The 18,144-nt window shown below is 36.3% G+C and overlaps 1 protein-coding gene across 1 annotated transcript in view; it reads left to right on the forward strand.

The window, feature by feature from the left end:
- Window positions 1-18,144, forward strand: part of LOC145667956 (sodium channel protein Nach-like) — a 58,145-nt gene continuing 40,001 nt past the window's right edge. Inside the window, exon 1 of the mRNA XM_081735381.1 lies at window positions 1-137. Within this exon, the coding sequence (XP_081591507.1) occupies window positions 78-137 (60 nt within the window). The 5' untranslated portion in view covers window positions 1-77. The remainder of the gene's footprint in view (window positions 138-18,144) is intronic.

An 18,144-nucleotide genomic window follows, 5' to 3' on the forward strand; every position in this document is an offset into this window, starting at 1 on the left:
AAATATTTGAGTTACTGAAGTACTTAGGGTACTTGGTAGAAGTGGAGGATCAACCCCAACAGCCATATAATTTTTCAATGAATTTAGACGCCATTCTTACAGCGAATAACTACAGCATTGATGACACGATGAAACAAGTAAGTCGAATACTATGAAGGAAACGCATAAATGAATTCCATGCTTGAAAACAATCGTACTTTAATTACTTTACAAATAATAATGTCTTCTGTTAAATGTAGGGTGTGATTGTTTATTCTCAGAATGCTCGCATTACTACCTAGTAGTAGATCTGACATGTGCCACGTACGAGAATTTTCTGTCATACATGAACATCCACGAACATATACGAGCATTCATTGAAGTACAGACCAATTGACTTAATTTTCATGCAGTAGCTGACGAAGTAACACGTCTGTTTATTACGCTGCTGATAACGAATGAGTGACACGAATTTGAAGCTTCCAGCTATTCGGGCTGGTGGTCAAATTGATGCTAGTTGCTTGGACTTTGCGAAAGCATTTGATAAATTACCACATTACTTACTGATAAACAAATTGAAAATATATAACTTACCTAACTGTATTATTGATTGGTTGACTCCATATTTGAATGAAAGGAAATTTGTGGTAAGATGTACAGGGGAACTTTCTGCTATTCATAGTAATACCTCCGGGGATTCAAATCTTAGTTCTTGATTGTTTTTGTTATATATTAATGACATTTGTGTTGATTTAACTTTTAACTTTTCTTGGCAAGGAGATTTGTGTTGCTCAGAAAAATACTGGATGCGACTTCCGTGCCATTATAAAATAATAGATAATTGCACATTTTAGTTACATGTTTTATTTAGACAAGGTTGTGATGTAAAGTATCCCATAGGATACATTGCCAAAATAGGTAGTCAAAGAACGAAAATTGTTCAAAAAATTATGTATCCCAAAGGATACATTGTCAAGAAAAGGGTTAAATATCTTTTATACGCTGGTGATATAAAAATTTCGAACAAATTAAGTCCAAAAAGAATGAAGATACTCTGCATATATATTTTCGAGAAAAGTTAACCATTAAATCATGATATCCAATTTGTAAAGCATATAGAAATTTATGGGTAATATTAGACGAAAAATGGCTTTTTCCAAAAAATCTTCAGGTTGCAATCTCCAAAGCCAGGAAGAATTTAACAATATTGATAATTGTTATATCGAAATTTTACTAATATCAACTCTTGTAAAACTCTCTACATGTGTGATGTCATTTCTCATCTTCAATATTGTACGGTAATTTGGAACAGCGAAGGAGCGATATATTTGAGTTCCTCTATTGAATCAGTTCAAAATTCATTCCTGGCCTCGTTAAAATGGAAATTTAAAGAAATAAGAGGGGTTGAGCTTGTCAGACGTAAAAGCGGATCTTAATCTTACCCTTTTCTTTGACAGGTGTCGGCTCTTCGACTGGAAATTATTCATATAATTCTGCATTGAGATTTTGCTCTGGAGAACTTTTTCTGAACAAGAATTCCTCACAGAAACGCTTGGAATTCTGTTCTGTTTATGAGTAAATATTTAATTAGGTCTTCAATATTTAGAGGTATTGAAACAGATAATGCATTTCATCCTGTTCTTGATGTGTTTCACAAGAGTTTCAAGAAAATGCCTAAATTATTTTTTAATATTTTAAATCATGTATGAAATTTCTCAGTACCTTTATGTTTGTAATTGATTTTCTTTATTTTTTTTATTTTATTAATTTATTATTATTATTATTATTTGTATTTTTAGTAGTGTTTATATGGGTTTAAGGCTCCTGAACGTAACGTAACGGCTGACCTATCTTTCTGCTGTACTGTATATATTTGTTATCTCTCTCTCTAACTAACTAACTCTATGGCCTATGGAACCGGAAGGTTCAGTACCGCGTTCACAAAAGCTCCCCACTGACTTCTATCCTTAGCCAACTGTATCCAGTTTCTACTTTGTATTCCTACACTGAGAAAAAAAAATGTAGGTGGCATACTTAAAAACGTAGGTTACATTCGTAATTCCTGTAGTTTCTGGACTTAACGTACAACCGTATATAACATCCTGCAGCAAACGTATAGCTGAAAAAGTATGTATTATACGTACTGTCTGCACAAGTGCAATGACGTCATTCGTGTGACGTTATCTGCAGTAACAAGTATATACGGAGGTAATATCTAGCTTTGTGACGTCAGGGTCGTATGTAGCATGTGGGTTAATAATGACGACATACACTGACTATCAGGACGGAGCATGATTTCAAGAAGTATGCAATATACGTTCTGTACGTATGTTTCTTGCGTTCAACCCCGAGACAGCATCTATATTGTACTTGTGCCCCATACGTACGACTAGATACAGTATACGTATTGTACGTATGTATTATACAGATTTTCCTTATGTCGCACACAGCTTGTCCAGATACAGCATACAGAATATCCGTATGCACCATACAGAGTGCATATATGTAGCTTACAGACTGTCTGCATGCAGCATATAGATTATACGTATGTCGCGTACAGGTTGGCCATATGTAATGTATAGATTGGATGTATATAGCTAATAGGTTGTCCATATGAAATATACAGATTTTACCTGTATCGAATACGTATTGCCTTCTTGTAATGTATGGATCGGACATATGCAGGATCTAGAGTGTACGTATAGTGCACCATTATTAAAGTGCTGCAACATACTGCAAAGTGCATGATACATTCTTACTGTAATGTTGTCAAATATTGTTTTACTCTGTATGAAAACAAAAATAGCTTAAAATATGGTTGATCTCCTTTGTGCCAATAATAATAAAATTAACAATACTACACTTTTCAAATCTTAGTTTGGAGCAGTGAAACTGTCCAAAGAAATGTATTTACCTGCAGGGTGTCCTATAAGTTTGGGCTTCCTGCTAATTCGTTGGAAAGCTACTGCAAAGTCAAGTGTTGAAAAGTGACACAAGCGTTAATTTTAAAATTATGGGCACAAAGCAGGGGCGGATCCAGGACGGACTTCTGGGGGGGGCGGTCGGCGGTAATACTGCTACTTTTAAGAGCTCCAAACTTGTTATGGATGGGTTTATTTATATATAAAATAAGAAAGTTTCCTCTTGTGGGGGGGGGGGCGATCGCCCCGATCGCCCCCCTCTGGATCCGCCCCTGGCACAAAGGAGGTTAACCATATATTAAACTATTTTCGTTTCCATACAGAGTAAATCAATATGTGATATATTACTGTAAGAATTTATCATATGGTTTGCAGTTAGTTAGTTGCAGCACCTCAATAATAATGCAAAATGCACAGCCTTATACAATCCTATATTCAAACTCAAACAAGATTTACGTACAATCATTTATTAAGCTGTTATCATCCATTGCTTGTACGATATAAAGATTATTTTACCTCATTCTTTTCCTTAATAGTATCTTCTACTAAAGTGCAGTTGTTACCACAAGAGGCCTGAATAGAATTTTCCAGAAATAACTTCTCTGTACATTTTAATTAACAGGTTTTTTTTTTTTTTTTTTAAATGTCGCAATAATTAAAAGTGTGGTGTCAGCCGGAAACGCATTCGCTTACAATATTATTCCTACTCAGTACTCGCCATTAAAAATGAAGCACCAAGAAGGAGACTGGGTAGATGCGCCAAAGTTCCCAGGCCGATACCTAATAGTAAGTGCAGAATACTCTTAAACGTTCGCTGTATTCGCTGTGTGACAACGTGGTGACAGCGGAGGCGTTGTGCAGCCATCGACTAAACATATTTATTCTTCCCTGCTATAGACATTCTGCAAATTTGGACTTTCCTGGATGCATCCTTCTTAGTGCAACATTTTAAGGAAAGAGCAATTTAACAGTCTCATACATTGCTTAAAGAAAGAGCAATGATTCTCAGAATTACTCGGAAGATATATATACACAATAATTTAAAACGGTTATTTCAAACTTTGCAATTCAAAGCACGAAAAGAACTATAGATAAAGGAACACTGATTTTAGCCAAATAGTAATTAGTAAACTCAATCACACTCAGTACCATTAGTTGCTTGGTGTTATCCGTAAGTCAGAGATCACGGTATCTCATTTCGTATAGATTTTTGCATTTGTTTAACGCTAAAAATGTATTTTATCGCTAATTGAACCCAGTACCATATATATACCGACAGGACGTACCTTAGTCACAAGGTGACATGAGTGAAACACTAAACTATTCGATTGACACCTGCGGCCTTGTCAACACTAGAGAAAGTTACAAAGTGATTAAGTAAATACGGAACATAGTTCATACAAAGTATAGCGATGTATGAAGTCTCCGTTTCATACGACTTGGATAAAGGATACATCTGAAATAGCAACAAAGAAATATATAATGATTTCTCTGGATAATTTGGATTAGTCCAGAATTCGAACACACACACGCTGGTAAGTCCAACATTTTTTTTTTTTTTTTTTTTTAACTTCTTTCTTCGGATTCCCAATAAAGTTGACTACTGAAAAGCTGAGTTATAGATTCTGTATTAAAACAACACCTTCGCTAGACATGTTCAGTATACACATTGTCTTACATACAGAACAATACATTAGTTATTAATGCATGTCTGAAATAATAGTGCTTCGTATAGAATTTTACTTCATCCAATCGCAATAGCACAAAGATAAAAAATATTGCTAGGGATAATGTTCTTATTACAGAGAAAAAGAATTAAAATGACTTAACATTAACAATCATTTTCTTTAAACAGAGATAATATTTTATTATAATTTATGGAAGAAAGAAATAATTTGTAGTACAGTATCTTTATTAGGGTTATATATTCGTACAAAATAATGTAAGTACAACTGAGTCTGTCTTCAGAAAGGGCGTACTTTTAGCCACAACCTACACTGCTTCTTTTGACTGTCTTTCAAGCAGAATCCTGGTTTGATGCACGAAACACCTGCAACAAAAATCAGAAAATATTTAAAATGTTATATTCAGTGTGCTTAATTTGGTTATACTTAACAATACAAAGTATCTTAACATTTTTGAGATTAAATGGACAAAATCTGTTAGGTCAGGTATGGACTTTTGGGTTGCACGTAGAAAAACTATGAAGTGTTTATTGATGCTGAACAACAACTCAAAATGTATTACCATTCAAAAGTAAGTGGGTACCTCAATGGTGTTCGGGCTACCATGGGGTACCTAATGTCTGTATTTTTTAGATATATGAAAATATATGTCTCTAAAATGTAAGGAACTGACATCTGTTTACCGAAAACCTCAACTCGGTAAGCCTTATGGATATCGAGATATGGGAAAATAAAGAGCGACACTACAGAACTGTGGAGTTTGCGTACTAGATGGTGCAGTTTCGGAAACGTAATTACGAGGGCTTACAACAACCTCAAAAGTAGTTTCAATTAAATACACTACACACACGCCCTGATGGGGGTTTTCGGGTACCATGATATTCCCAGAACTCTCATTTCTAAATATTCTAAAATATGTCTTAATAACGTTTTAAAGAACGTTAGAGGTGTGTGTTTACCGAAACCGCAAGTCGGTACGCCTAACAGTTACCGAAATATGGTGAAATAAAAAGCGACACCATAGGTACGTGGAGCTTGCATATTAGACAGTACAATTTAGAAAATTAATTAAAATATGACTATCAAGATATTGTCAAATAAAGGGAGGATCCATATAGTTATGGGGTTTTCGTGTTAGGTGGTAAAATTTCCGAAACCGGTCATGTAAAGTTAATAAGCATCAGTAGCAATTTCATCTTAAAATAATTAGGTATTTCCATGGAGTTTAAGAACATCATGGGGTCTACCAAGATTAAATTTTAAAAGTTTTGTAAAATATATTTTGACATTTGTAAAGAGTATTAGAAATATGTATTTACCTAAAAGTTCCAGCTAGTACATCTAGCAGCTAGAGAGACACCATACAATAAAAGCGTATTAGATCTTGAAATTTCAGAAAACAATTATTGATCCTAACAAAAGTTAAATAAGATGGTACTTATATGGGTTAAGTGAGAACCTCAGACTCGTCAGTACAATTTCGATCGAAAGATTAATTCAGCTCTAAATTTTCTTTGGACAATTCCAAGCGTTCATCGGGCTCTGAAATAAAGTGAACATTTTTTGTCAATATCTAATATAGCAAGCGAGATATAAGGAATTATGTATTTTATGACGTCGTAAAAATAGAGACCCACATGGATTTGTACTTTTGAGTATTTGCTGTAAGAAGAAGAAATTTCAGAAAACAACCGTATATACCTTAATAGACAATTAAATGGGCGGGGGCACAGTGGCTTAGTGGTAGAGTGCTTACCTCTGGTGTATTGGGTTCTTGGTTCGATCTACGGCCAAGTCAGTTTGTAGTGGACATCGTATTCGTGGGTTTTCTCGGGGTACTCTCCTCCCACCTTTGCATTCCATCAATTCTGTCAACAACATTCACTTGCTTTAATCATAATCTCCCTGAGACTAAAATGCATAATCGTGGGTCGCTACACTGAAATATTTCCTTTTATTTAATTTTAAAATTAAATAGGGAGTTAAGTATGATCGTATTTCTATGGGTTAAGTGAATACTCCAATAGTTTCTGCAAAAAAAAAAAAAAAAAAAAAAGATTAGTTAAATACCCTACCACTAAGCTACTGTGTCCCCGCCCACTGAATTGTCTATTAAGGTATATACAGTAGTTTTCTGAATTTTTTTCTTTTAGGAAAGACCCAAAAGTACAAATCCATAAAGATCTCTATTTTCACGTCATAAAATATATAATTCCTTATATCTTATTTACTATCTTAGATATTGACAGCGAATTTTCATTCTTTTGCACAGCTCGATGAACCCTTGGAATTGCCTGAAGAAAACCTAGGACTGAACTAATCTTTCGATCGAAATTGTACTGAGGTACTGATTTAACCCATAGAAGTACCATCTTATTTAATTTTGTTGCGACCAATAATTGTTTCCGAAATTTCAAGCTTTTATTTCACAGTGTTTCTCCAGATGTTAGATGTACTAGCTGGAAGTTTTGGGTAAATACATATTTCAAATACTGTTTACAAATGTCAGATTATATTTTCAAAAGCTTTTAAAATTTAATTTTGGTAGACTCCATGATGTTCTAACACCCCATGAAGATATCTAATTACTTTAAGATGAAATTGCTACTGGTGTTTATTAACTTTCCATGACCGATTTCGGAAATTTTAGCATCTAACACGAAAACCCCTTAACTGTGTTGGTCCTCCCTTTATTTGACAACATCTTGATAGCCGTTAGTCATATTTTAATTCAATTTCCGAATTGTAGCGTCAAGTATGCAAGCCCCACATACCTATAGTTTATTTTCCCATACCTCGGTATCCATAAGGCTTACCGAGTTGCAGTTTTCAGTAAAAAAAAAAAAAAAAAAAAAATCAGTTCTTTACATTTTAGAGACATGTATTTCCATATATCTAAAACGCAGAAATTAAGTACCGCATTGGAACTCCATTGGAGTACTCACTTACTTTTGCATAGCAGGGTAAAAACGCCAGTGGTTCTCACTTTAAGGTTGAAAACATACTATTTTGTCTCTTCTCTGAGCATCGTGAATCTGTCGGAGCTGTACCATAGTTGGAAAGACTCACTGATCCTTCCTATAATGACCATGTAGTTAGAATTAAAAAAGGAGTAGCCGTTGGAGGAAAAACAATATTTTAAAATCCTTGCACCAGTAGTCGTCACCTTAAAATCAAAATGTTCCAGTAGTAGTCAGGATTTTCTACCAGTGTTCGTCACTCAAATAACTTGACATAATTTATTCAAAAACGCACTGTGTATCAGTTTAGGGTTAAGAATACAATATAAAGTAGTAAGCTTAATAACTTTGCATCACTTTTAGCACTCAAGAAATAAAATAAAAACGTTTTTACATACTTTTTAAAGCAATTTCAGAGAGAAAAATGTCAACTGAATTCAAAAGTTAACTGTATATCACTTCCACGTTAAGAGTACAATATTAAATACTATGTTTAATAACTATACGTCACTTTAAACTCTCAAGAATGAAAATAAACGTTTGTACATACATTTTAAAAACAATCTGAGAAACAAAATAAGTTAACTGAATTCAAAATTTAATTATACATCACCTTAAGCTTGAGAATACACTATAAAATACAGAGATTAATAAAAAATGAAATCTTTAAGTTTAACGTCCCACGATTATGCCGGTTAGGCTACAGGAGACGGAGATAATGAGAAATGAGTGAAATGGTGGAATGAAGAAAGTGGGAGGAAACGGGAGAACCCCGAGAAAACCCACGAGCACGGTGTTTGTCCACTACAAAGTCCACACGGCGCGAGTTGGGATCGAACCAGGGACCCCAAACACCGGAGGTTAACACTCTACCACTGAGCCACCGCGCCCCCCTGAGATTAATAATAATGCATTACTGAAGAATGAAAACAAAAATGTTTTAGCTACCTATATTGTATTTACATGTTACCGGTATTTCTCATTAACTTTTTTTTTTTTTTTTTTGATACCTCATGATCAAGTGTAGGGATGCGCAAGAGAAAAGATTTGAGATTGTCTCCTCTCGAAAAGGTGCCGCGAAAGTTATGTCTCGTCTCGAAAACTGGATCCGTTTCTATTGGAAGAGCTCTATCTCGTCTCGAATTTCGTAACAAAAATTCTGTCTCGTCTTGTCTCGTGCGCATCCCTAATCAGGTCCATAGCCAAAAACTTCATTTCGGAGGGGGTTCGATAGGGCTTTGGGATATCCGAATTTAGATATAGATAATCGATATTGACAAACTATCGAAACTTGTTCGAAATATCGAAAAATACAGCAATATCGAAATATAAACAATATCAAAAATCGAAAATATAGAAATATGAAAGAGATCAAAAATATGGATATATCGATCAAAAATGGATATATGATCTTGGAATACGATTTGGTGGAATAATGAGGGAGAAAAATAATCATTGATTAAATATTAAATTGAAAAGAAATAAGAGCCTGACGCTCAAATACTTATCTATCCGGCACCCATCTTGATCCCCATAAAATATCATGAAGTGCTTGATTGATTCTAAACCCAATAATAGTAATAGTAATTTAACAACAAACACAGAATATATAATTTACGCACCTTGAAATGTAGAAATTAATGATTGTAATCCCCAGCTTTCCAATAGACGTTTGATTTCTCCAAATGAAGATTCGGATATCTTGTTTCTTCTCAAGCAATAATGGGTTACAATAATCAGTTGCAGTCCAAAGCCAAGTCACTAAGTTAAGCATGAAAATAAAGAATTCATTAGTTAGATGCATACAAAATCCTACGCATATAAATCCGAATCTACTTGTATTAAATTGTAAATTTAAACAAACTAAATTATACTACTTTGGAAAGCGTCTCCAAATATAATGTTTTCATTCTAAAGTGAAGGAATTTTTAAAATCGGATGACCCGTTTGCGCTGTACACTCGCTATGCGTCCAATGTGAAATGAAAATGCAACATTGCCATTTACCTGGACCCACAACGTAAGTGAGTGAAGTTACTGTCTTTTACGCTAACATGTCGATGGCCAGCCCCCGTTTCAAACAGTAACTTCATTCACTTATGTTGTGGGTCCAGGTAAATGACAACGTTGCATTTTCATTTAAAATTGGGTGCATAAAGAGTATACAGCACAAACATCTCGTCCGATTTTTTTTAAAAAGTGTTCACTTTAGATTGAAAACGTCATATTTCGAGATGTTTTTCCTCTTACATTTTGTTGTAACTCTGATAATAACAGAGTTATCCTATGTCAGGGAACGTTTGAGACATCCTGTATACATCATAAGAAGTTCCTTTCTAAATTCTACACGGATGTGGTTTCATTGAATGTGAGGTGGGTGATACACATTAGGCCTTTTGGGAGTACGTCACACGGACGACCGTAATTTTGTGTTCAAAATTTTTATGAATTGATGGGATATGTGATACATATGGCCACGGACTAGAATTTTCTCAGTATGTCAAATATGCAATCAGATTTCATGCAGCTTAATTTGGTGAAAAGCTATTGCCAATTGAACGTTACATTTACCTCTTTCTTGCAGATGTTGAACCATGCCGTTAGCACGTGAGGAATGGATCGAAATAATCAAACTGTGGGGCGGGAGGAGTATATGTGCAATGGTTGCCGATTGCAGTCATCCACAATGTGACTCTGTGTCACATGTTTCAGTGTCACAGTAATTAACTAAATTTGAGAAGACGGGGACATTCGTGAACATACATCGTAGCGGTTCAAACTCGCGGAACCTTTTTCCTTCCCCATTTTGAACCGGTACATGAAAATGCCATTTTCTCCATGTTTGCCTGCGCCGATTTTGAAAATTCCTTCACTAATCGATTTCTCTCGTCGAGTACTACAAGAAACAGTTAAAATCTCGCGGGCCCTTTTTTCTTCTCCATTTTGAACTGATACATGAAAATGCCATTTTCTTCATGCTTGCCTGCGCCGATTTTGACAATTCCTTCACTAGTCGATTTCTCTCGTCGAGTATTACAAGAATCAGTTAAAATCTTGCGGCCCTTTTTTCTTCCCCACTTTGAACCGGAAAATGAAAATGAGATTTTCTCTATGTTTGCCTGCGCCGATTTTGAAAATTCCTTCACTAATCGATTTCTCTCGACGAGTACTACAAGAATCAGTTAAAATCTCGCGGAACCTTTTTCCTTCCCCATTTTGAACGGGTACATGAAAATGCCATTTTCTCCATGTTTGCCTGCGCCGATTTTGAAAATTCCTTCACTAATCGATTTCTCTCGTCGAGTATTACAAGAATCAGTTAAAATCTTGCGGCCCTTTTTTCTTCCCCACTTTGAACCGGAAAATGAAAATGAGATTTTCTCTATGTTTGCCTGCGCCGATTTTGAAAATTCCTTCACTAATCGATTTCTCTCGACGAGTACTACAAGAATCAATTAAAATCTCGCGGTCGTCTTTTCTTCCCCATTTTGAACCGGTACATGAAAATGCGATTTTCTGCATGTTTACCTGCGCCGATTTTGAAAATTCTTTCAGTAATTTATTTCTGTTGTCGAGTACTATAAGAATCAGTTAAAATCTCGCGGGCCCTTTTTTCTTCCCCAAGCCAATATTTTTGTATATTTTGAATGTATTCAAGTATGGAACAAAAGTATTATATAATTCCCTTAGTAGGTTTCTCAACTTCATATTTTTCAACTTAAATTTTATTTATTTTAATTATTTATTTTCTTGTGACTCAATATTTAATTGCAATCGTTCATTGGGGAGAAGGGTGGCCATTCTCAAATATATAAATATAGTATTCTTAAAATTTATGTGTTCTCGTACTATTAGTTTCTTCCACTAGACCTGGAAATTGAAAAATTAATACCTGGAAAACCTGGAAAATTCAGGGAAATTGAGTTCCATATTTATATATGAACACTGCTATTTACAATTTTTTTTTTCGAATAGGGAGAACTGTACAAAAGGGTGTTTTGGGAATGGTATAACAATAGGTTTCTGGGAGTGTTGTTCGAAATGAAATCTTTAAGTTTTACGTCCCACTATTATGCTGGCTAGGCTAAAGATAACGGGGTGTTGTTCGCAGTGTTGAATTCAGACATTTACACCCGGGGGGGAATGTCAACTGCTCGGGGGAGGGTTATTTTTCTGTATTTTTTTCAAGAAAGCAGCATATTTAACAATTCCATTCACATACACATCTTACCTAATATTGAGACTAATTGCTGATAAATATTCAATGAGATTATAATTTTAAGAAAACAATCGTTTGATTTCATCTAAAACATTAAATAAAGACTGGCAAAAATAGTTTAGACTAAACTTTAACTGCTATTTACAGTAACTATTTTTATTATTTCCTATATTCAGTAATTACTGTTTGTTACTAATGTAAAAATTTTTAAAAAGATTTAAATTAACTGAAATATTTTTTCTCCTAAAACAAACATACTTAGGAATATCTTAATAAAAAGTTATCATTCTTTCTCACACTTCTGATTCTAAATCAAACATATTAGCCTTGGTTTCTTCACTGCATATACATCAATAGTTTAGTTGACGAAATCTTCAGTAGGATTAGTGCCGTGTCGTGGAAAATCAGCGCTTGGCGCGAGAGTATACGACGGCATCCCCGTATATATGAGTGAGGTCGACAGACCAGCCGCCAAAGGTGGGAAAATTTTAAAAAGTAAACCCTGCTTTTCCTTGATTTTGAGCACTTTTCATTACTTTTTTCCTTTCATTTTATATATGTCCACATGTATTTCATTCCTCTGTTTTTCTTTCCTTCTTTTTTCTTTTTCCCTCCCGAATTTTTCACCCCTTACTTCGGCGCCCGGGGCCGTCGCCCCGCTTGCCCCTCCCCCATGGAACGGCACTGAGCAGGATCTTGGCCACCTTCAATAGCAATCTTTCACTTATATACTATTATCATATTGATAAATTCTATATAAGTCTCTAATCAAGGAGGGATAACTGTTCCTCCCTGATCCCTCTAAATGACGCCCACTGAATCTCACCCTTTAACTGAATTATTTTTAATTAAAGAAAGATGTGTTTACTTTAACAATCGTAAAACACATTTACGTCTGTTACTTCCGATGCGAGAAATGGGATTTAGGCGCCCTATTTCAAATAATGTAGGAACTGTATATTTTCAAGAACTGAAGTCTGCTGACATGAGAGATTATATGGAATGATCGAAAGATCTTCCCTATCTTTCCTTTCGTATCTCAACCTGTGCTAGTGCTACCTACTAATATATAATATAGGGCGAGAGTATAGTACCTACTAAAATACAAACCTTTCTTCAACAGTTAACAATTTCATGTTCTGCCAAACTCAGTCATAGCGTTAAGAAATACAAGTTTTATTCACTATTTGGTATTCTATCTTAGATGTTACATGTTAACATTTATATAGAATGGGTCTGCGTCATTTATATGTATATTGAGAGATCGGATTTCGTCTGCATGTACACGGACAGAAAAGCAAATAATTGGGTGAAGTAATTTCTACATTTTGTGACTGAAATTTTGGGAGTTTCTCCGGGGGGGGGGATGAATTTTCTTCGGGGGGGAGATTCCCCCCGGGCTACCCCCTGAATTCAACCCTGGTTGTTCGGTGGGGGTCAATGTTGCCAATTTTGGGTAAAGTCGCTAAATAAGGGGAATTCGACCTCAACGATAGCGTAGGTTGACCATAAAATTTTCAGTTAAAAACGGGACAGGTTCTTGCAACCCTAGACTTTTAGATCTACCTTTGTTCTTATCAGTGCCTTGATATCAGATTTCCTCCTCTCTCTCTTTGTTACAGAACGGGTACTTATGAAAAAGGAAAGACACGTTGAAATTTGTTCAACACACAACCAACTGCTAAAACCTCTGCTGCCTTTCGAGCAGTACTGCGAACTATAGAGTATGTTTAATATAGGGAATTTCAGTTCAATTTTTGCCTCTTTGTTATTATTAATTATTAATACTTTTAAAAGGAGTAAAGATACTGGGTTTGTTATTTACTTCTTTCATTTACATAGAACGGGACGAATACTACTTTTTCCATCTACTGACGGGACGGCCGGGACACGCCACTAAAACGGGACTGTCCCGGTCAAAACGGGACGTATGGTCGCCCTACGATAGCGACAAAAAATTTTTTTTTCCGATTGGAGACTTTTTTGGGTGATTTTTAAATGACGATTTACCTACTTACACATTTAGCGACTTTCTGCTCCAAACAAAATGTTCATCTGTAGAGAAGCATTATTAGTTCAAAACAGTTTTTACGTTCTTTTTTTCTGTTTGTTTGTTTTAATCAGCGCAACTGATGAAGAGTTTGGAAATACAGCATACTCACTGCCCCACAATCCTGCATTGTTATGTTACCCTTGCCCTCTAACGAAGAACAACTACAAACTTGATGTCCTTTAGTTCGCAGTTTCCGTTGAGAAACACACGTAATACATCATTACCGATAGCAACAAGATTAGCTATAGATTGCGTGAATAAAGGCGAAGAAGATGTTTGTTATATTTGTCCTTTGGGGTCTTTTAATTATTCTGCACTTTTTCTTTTACAAAAAAATGATCCCTGAATTAAAGGATTGGTTGCGCCCTATTTACAAAGATGTGAGTAGAACCAGCGGCGCAAATCTGTCTTCAACATTGGGAGGGGGGGGGGGGTAAGACCGTTACCATACTTTTTTTTGACGATGTCCAAAATACTTATGAAGTTGAAAAACAATGTTGTGGAGGATCAGAGTTGTTTTCAGCGTTGGGAGGCTGCAGATTTGAGGCTTATTCTGGGGGACATCTATTTTATCTCACGTTCCTTTGTAGCAATCGGACAAAAATAATCAAATTTCTCCCAAAAAACACATTTCAAATCGGATTATTGGGGAGAAGTCCCCCTCAGTTCCAAGATTGGAGGGGACATGTATCCGTCATCCCCCCCCCCACGGATTTGCGCCAGTGAGTAGAACATATTGTTTAGTTTACATCTACAACTTTAAAACAATGCTTATAGACAATGAATTTCTCTATTATTTTTTATAGCGACTTTTCACCCAAAATTGGAGTCGTCATATCCCGTTTCGCAAACTTATTGCCAACATTTTGGAAACTGGTTGCGAAGAGAGCTACAATGGATGAGTCGAGTTATTTCGTCGCTTCCGCTGTGAACCTAAGTACAAGATTCCAAAGAGATTAAGAAAAAATGAAATGAAACCTTTGAGTTTTACGTCCCACAGTTATGCCGGTTAGGCTAAAGGAGACGCTGATGATAAGCAATGAATGAAAGGTGGAATGAAGAAAGTGGAAGGAAACGGGAGAACCCCGAGGAAACCCACGCACAAGGTGTTTGTCCATCACAAAGTTCATTTGACGGGGGCTGGGATCGAACCCGGGACCCCAAGTACCGGAGGTGAACGCTCTACCACTGAGCCACCGCAGCTCTTAAGAGATTAAGAGTCACAAACATAGTCACTTTCAATTTTGTAATATATATAGGTCTATATATTGCATCACTGACTAATAACTAAAATCCTTGGATTGTATATATAAAAGTCGCCCCCTGCCCGTAAAAAGCTTCATTCGAACTCGGAATCGAACAATTGCATCTGTAAAACAGTGCTGATTTGATTTTAACGTTCCTTTCAGCAGCAAGGCTGTATGAGACGTGGACCTACAGATTAACGTGGAATCCGAACCACATAAGCTCCGGCCGGGAATCGAAAAAATGAAATGAAATCTTTGAGTTTTATGTCCTACGGTTATGATGGTTAGGCTAATGGAGACGGTGATGAGTAATGAATTAAATAGTGGAATGAAGAAAGTGGGAGGAAACGGGAGAACCCCGAGAAAACCCACGCACACGGTGTTTGTCCACCACAAGGTTCACTTGGCGGGGCTGGGATCGAACCCGGGACCCCAAGCACCAGAGGTGAACCTTCTACCACTGAGCCACCGCGGCCCCCGGCCGGGAATCGAACCCGGGTGTCCCACGCCAAAGGCGTGTTCACTAACCACTTAGCCACGAGGGAGCTCATCTATAAGGCAGTGTAAGCAAACAAAAAAACGCACACTGGATGTTTGCGCAACTGAGGATCAAAACATTCTCAATGGAGTATGAGAAATAGTTAACGCCAATCAAAGTGTGCTTTTGCTTATTTATTACTTCGTTAATACTTAATTCCTTCTAGAAATAGTGAAACTATACTATGAAGAAACACTAATAAATTAATAACAATTACGTTGTATTTCTTACCACACCACGACCATTTTTACCACCCATAGAATTTGAACCTAGTACTATACTGCATTAGTCACGCCGTAACGAAAGATGAACATCTGGCACTCGTAGCTGTTGAAGCTACCTGTATATCACGCGGCCTGCGTTGGTACTCCTCAACATAAATACCTCACAGCCCAAAGCCAGGAAACATCACAGACAGAAGACAGGGGCACAAGCAGTGCCTGACACTTCACGAACTCTAAACCCGCCAAGACTCAACTCAACATGACCTTCAATTACGTTCTAGAAACCAAACCAATGCTAAGGCACAAACTTACCAACTTCCTATATGAAAACACAAGAAAAAAAAATCTAACTTTATTGGTTCCAAAGTGATGACATAACAATAATACTAAAAAGGTTTTAATTTTCAGTAACCCAAACATTAATTAACTAGGGAACATAACAAAGCAAAAATAAATAAAAATAAAAATAAATTAAATTAAAAAATAAAAATCTGACAAGTAAACTCTCCCTGACTACTTTTTTTTTTTTTTAATTTCAGTGAGGCTGTAAAATATGTTAGTATCTTCGTAAAATATATATATTTCAATGTAAACAAATTCTTTAAACAAAAGAAAGCTTTGTAGTAGAGCGCTTACCTCTGACGCGTTAGGTCCCTGGTTCGATTCCTGCTCCCGACAAATAGCCTTTTGGTGAACACTGTAGGTGTGGTTATTCTTAAGACTTTCCAGTTTCCTTACATTTTCTTGATTCCACCATTATCATGTATCTCATTGTCACCTTCTCTCTTACATTGATGTACAATCATGGGGCGTTAAACTAAAAGCAAAAAAAAAAAAAAAAAAAAAAAATTTGCAAATATCCTAGTAAAAATGAGTTTTCTAGACTACACAAGTGGCCCCGCGTAGGGTAGTCGCTAGCGCTCTCGCCTTCGGTGCGAACGGTTCCGGGTTCGATCCCGGGGGAGAACTCGGTCGAAAAAGTATCAAAAGATTTTAAGTCCAGCCATCCTGAATGAGGTTTCCTTGGGTTTTCCTCATTCACAGCAGGCAAATGCCGGAGTGGTACCTAACATATAGGTCCCAGGCCGTTTTCTTCCTTCCCCAATCCTTTCTTCCCTTCCTTTCCCCGGATAGTGTACTCGCCGAGGAAAGTCATCCCTCATATGGGGTAACAAGGCCATTGATGCCGAAAGCCCAGAAATCTAAATCCTAAATCTTCACTACACAAGGAAATTTCCGCGCTGAAAACGGTTTATTAGCAATTATGTTAAGCAGTCCTGTAGTAAATCTGCACCAAGTAATAAATCGTCACATATAAAATGGAATGAATAAACACATAACATTCATTTTGCTACCTTGAAACATAATATGTTTCAAAACATTAATATTCAAAGTTTTTTCAAAATTCAGATTCACCCATTCCATTCTCCTCAATCATTTACGAGTTACAATAGTAAGAATTGTAGTCATAAACTACATTACTTACTTAGTACTATATTAAAGCAAGTTACACTAAAAGAATATATAATTAATGGGAATATTTAACTAAAGTAATAGTTAACTATTGTACTTACCCAGGCTTCCCAGGTTTCCTTCCTCTCTTCTGTTCCGTTTGTAAACAACCTCGTTTCGCAAGCAAAAGACGGTAGTTCAATGACGTCAGCCATGGCGAAAGAAAGAGTGTCTATAGGCGGTCTGGATCTTACACACAGATGGACGTATATAACGTATAGCTGAAGTATTTAACATACGTATACGTATGTAAAATACAGAAGATTGTTAGATATCAGACATCCTGCAGAGACATGATGTAATATCTAAGCGGGTAAAAGGCAGTACCTATGTAGTATATGGATAAAGTACGCTCCGTACAGATTTCCTTAGTAAACATAACGAATCCTTGTATTTGTACAATATACCGCTGTCCGGATAATGGATTTTTCTCAGTGTATCTCTGCGAGATCAATCTTAATATTGTCCTTCCATTTGCGCCTAAGTCTTTCTAATGGTCGTTTTCCGATGGGTCTTCCAGTCAAGACTTTGAAAGCGTTTCTACTTTCTTCCACCCTACCTACATGACCTGCCCACCTAAGCCTCCTAGACTTGACGACCCTAACAATGTATGGGAAACCGTACAAATTATGTAGTTCCTCGTTATGAAGTTTCCGCCATTCCCCATTCCCGTTCCTCTTGGGTCCGAATATTTGTCTCAGGATCTTGTTCTCAAATACTTTCAGTCTATGTTCTTCCCTCAAAGTAAGCGACCATGTTTCGTAACCATACAGAACAACAGGCATGATTATCGTTTTATATATTTTA

This window comes from Thermobia domestica, chromosome 13 (assembly GCF_964235325.1).
Source record: "Thermobia domestica chromosome 13, izTheDome1.hap1.1, whole genome shotgun sequence".
NCBI classification, from domain to species: Eukaryota; Metazoa; Arthropoda; class Insecta; order Zygentoma; family Lepismatidae; genus Thermobia; species Thermobia domestica.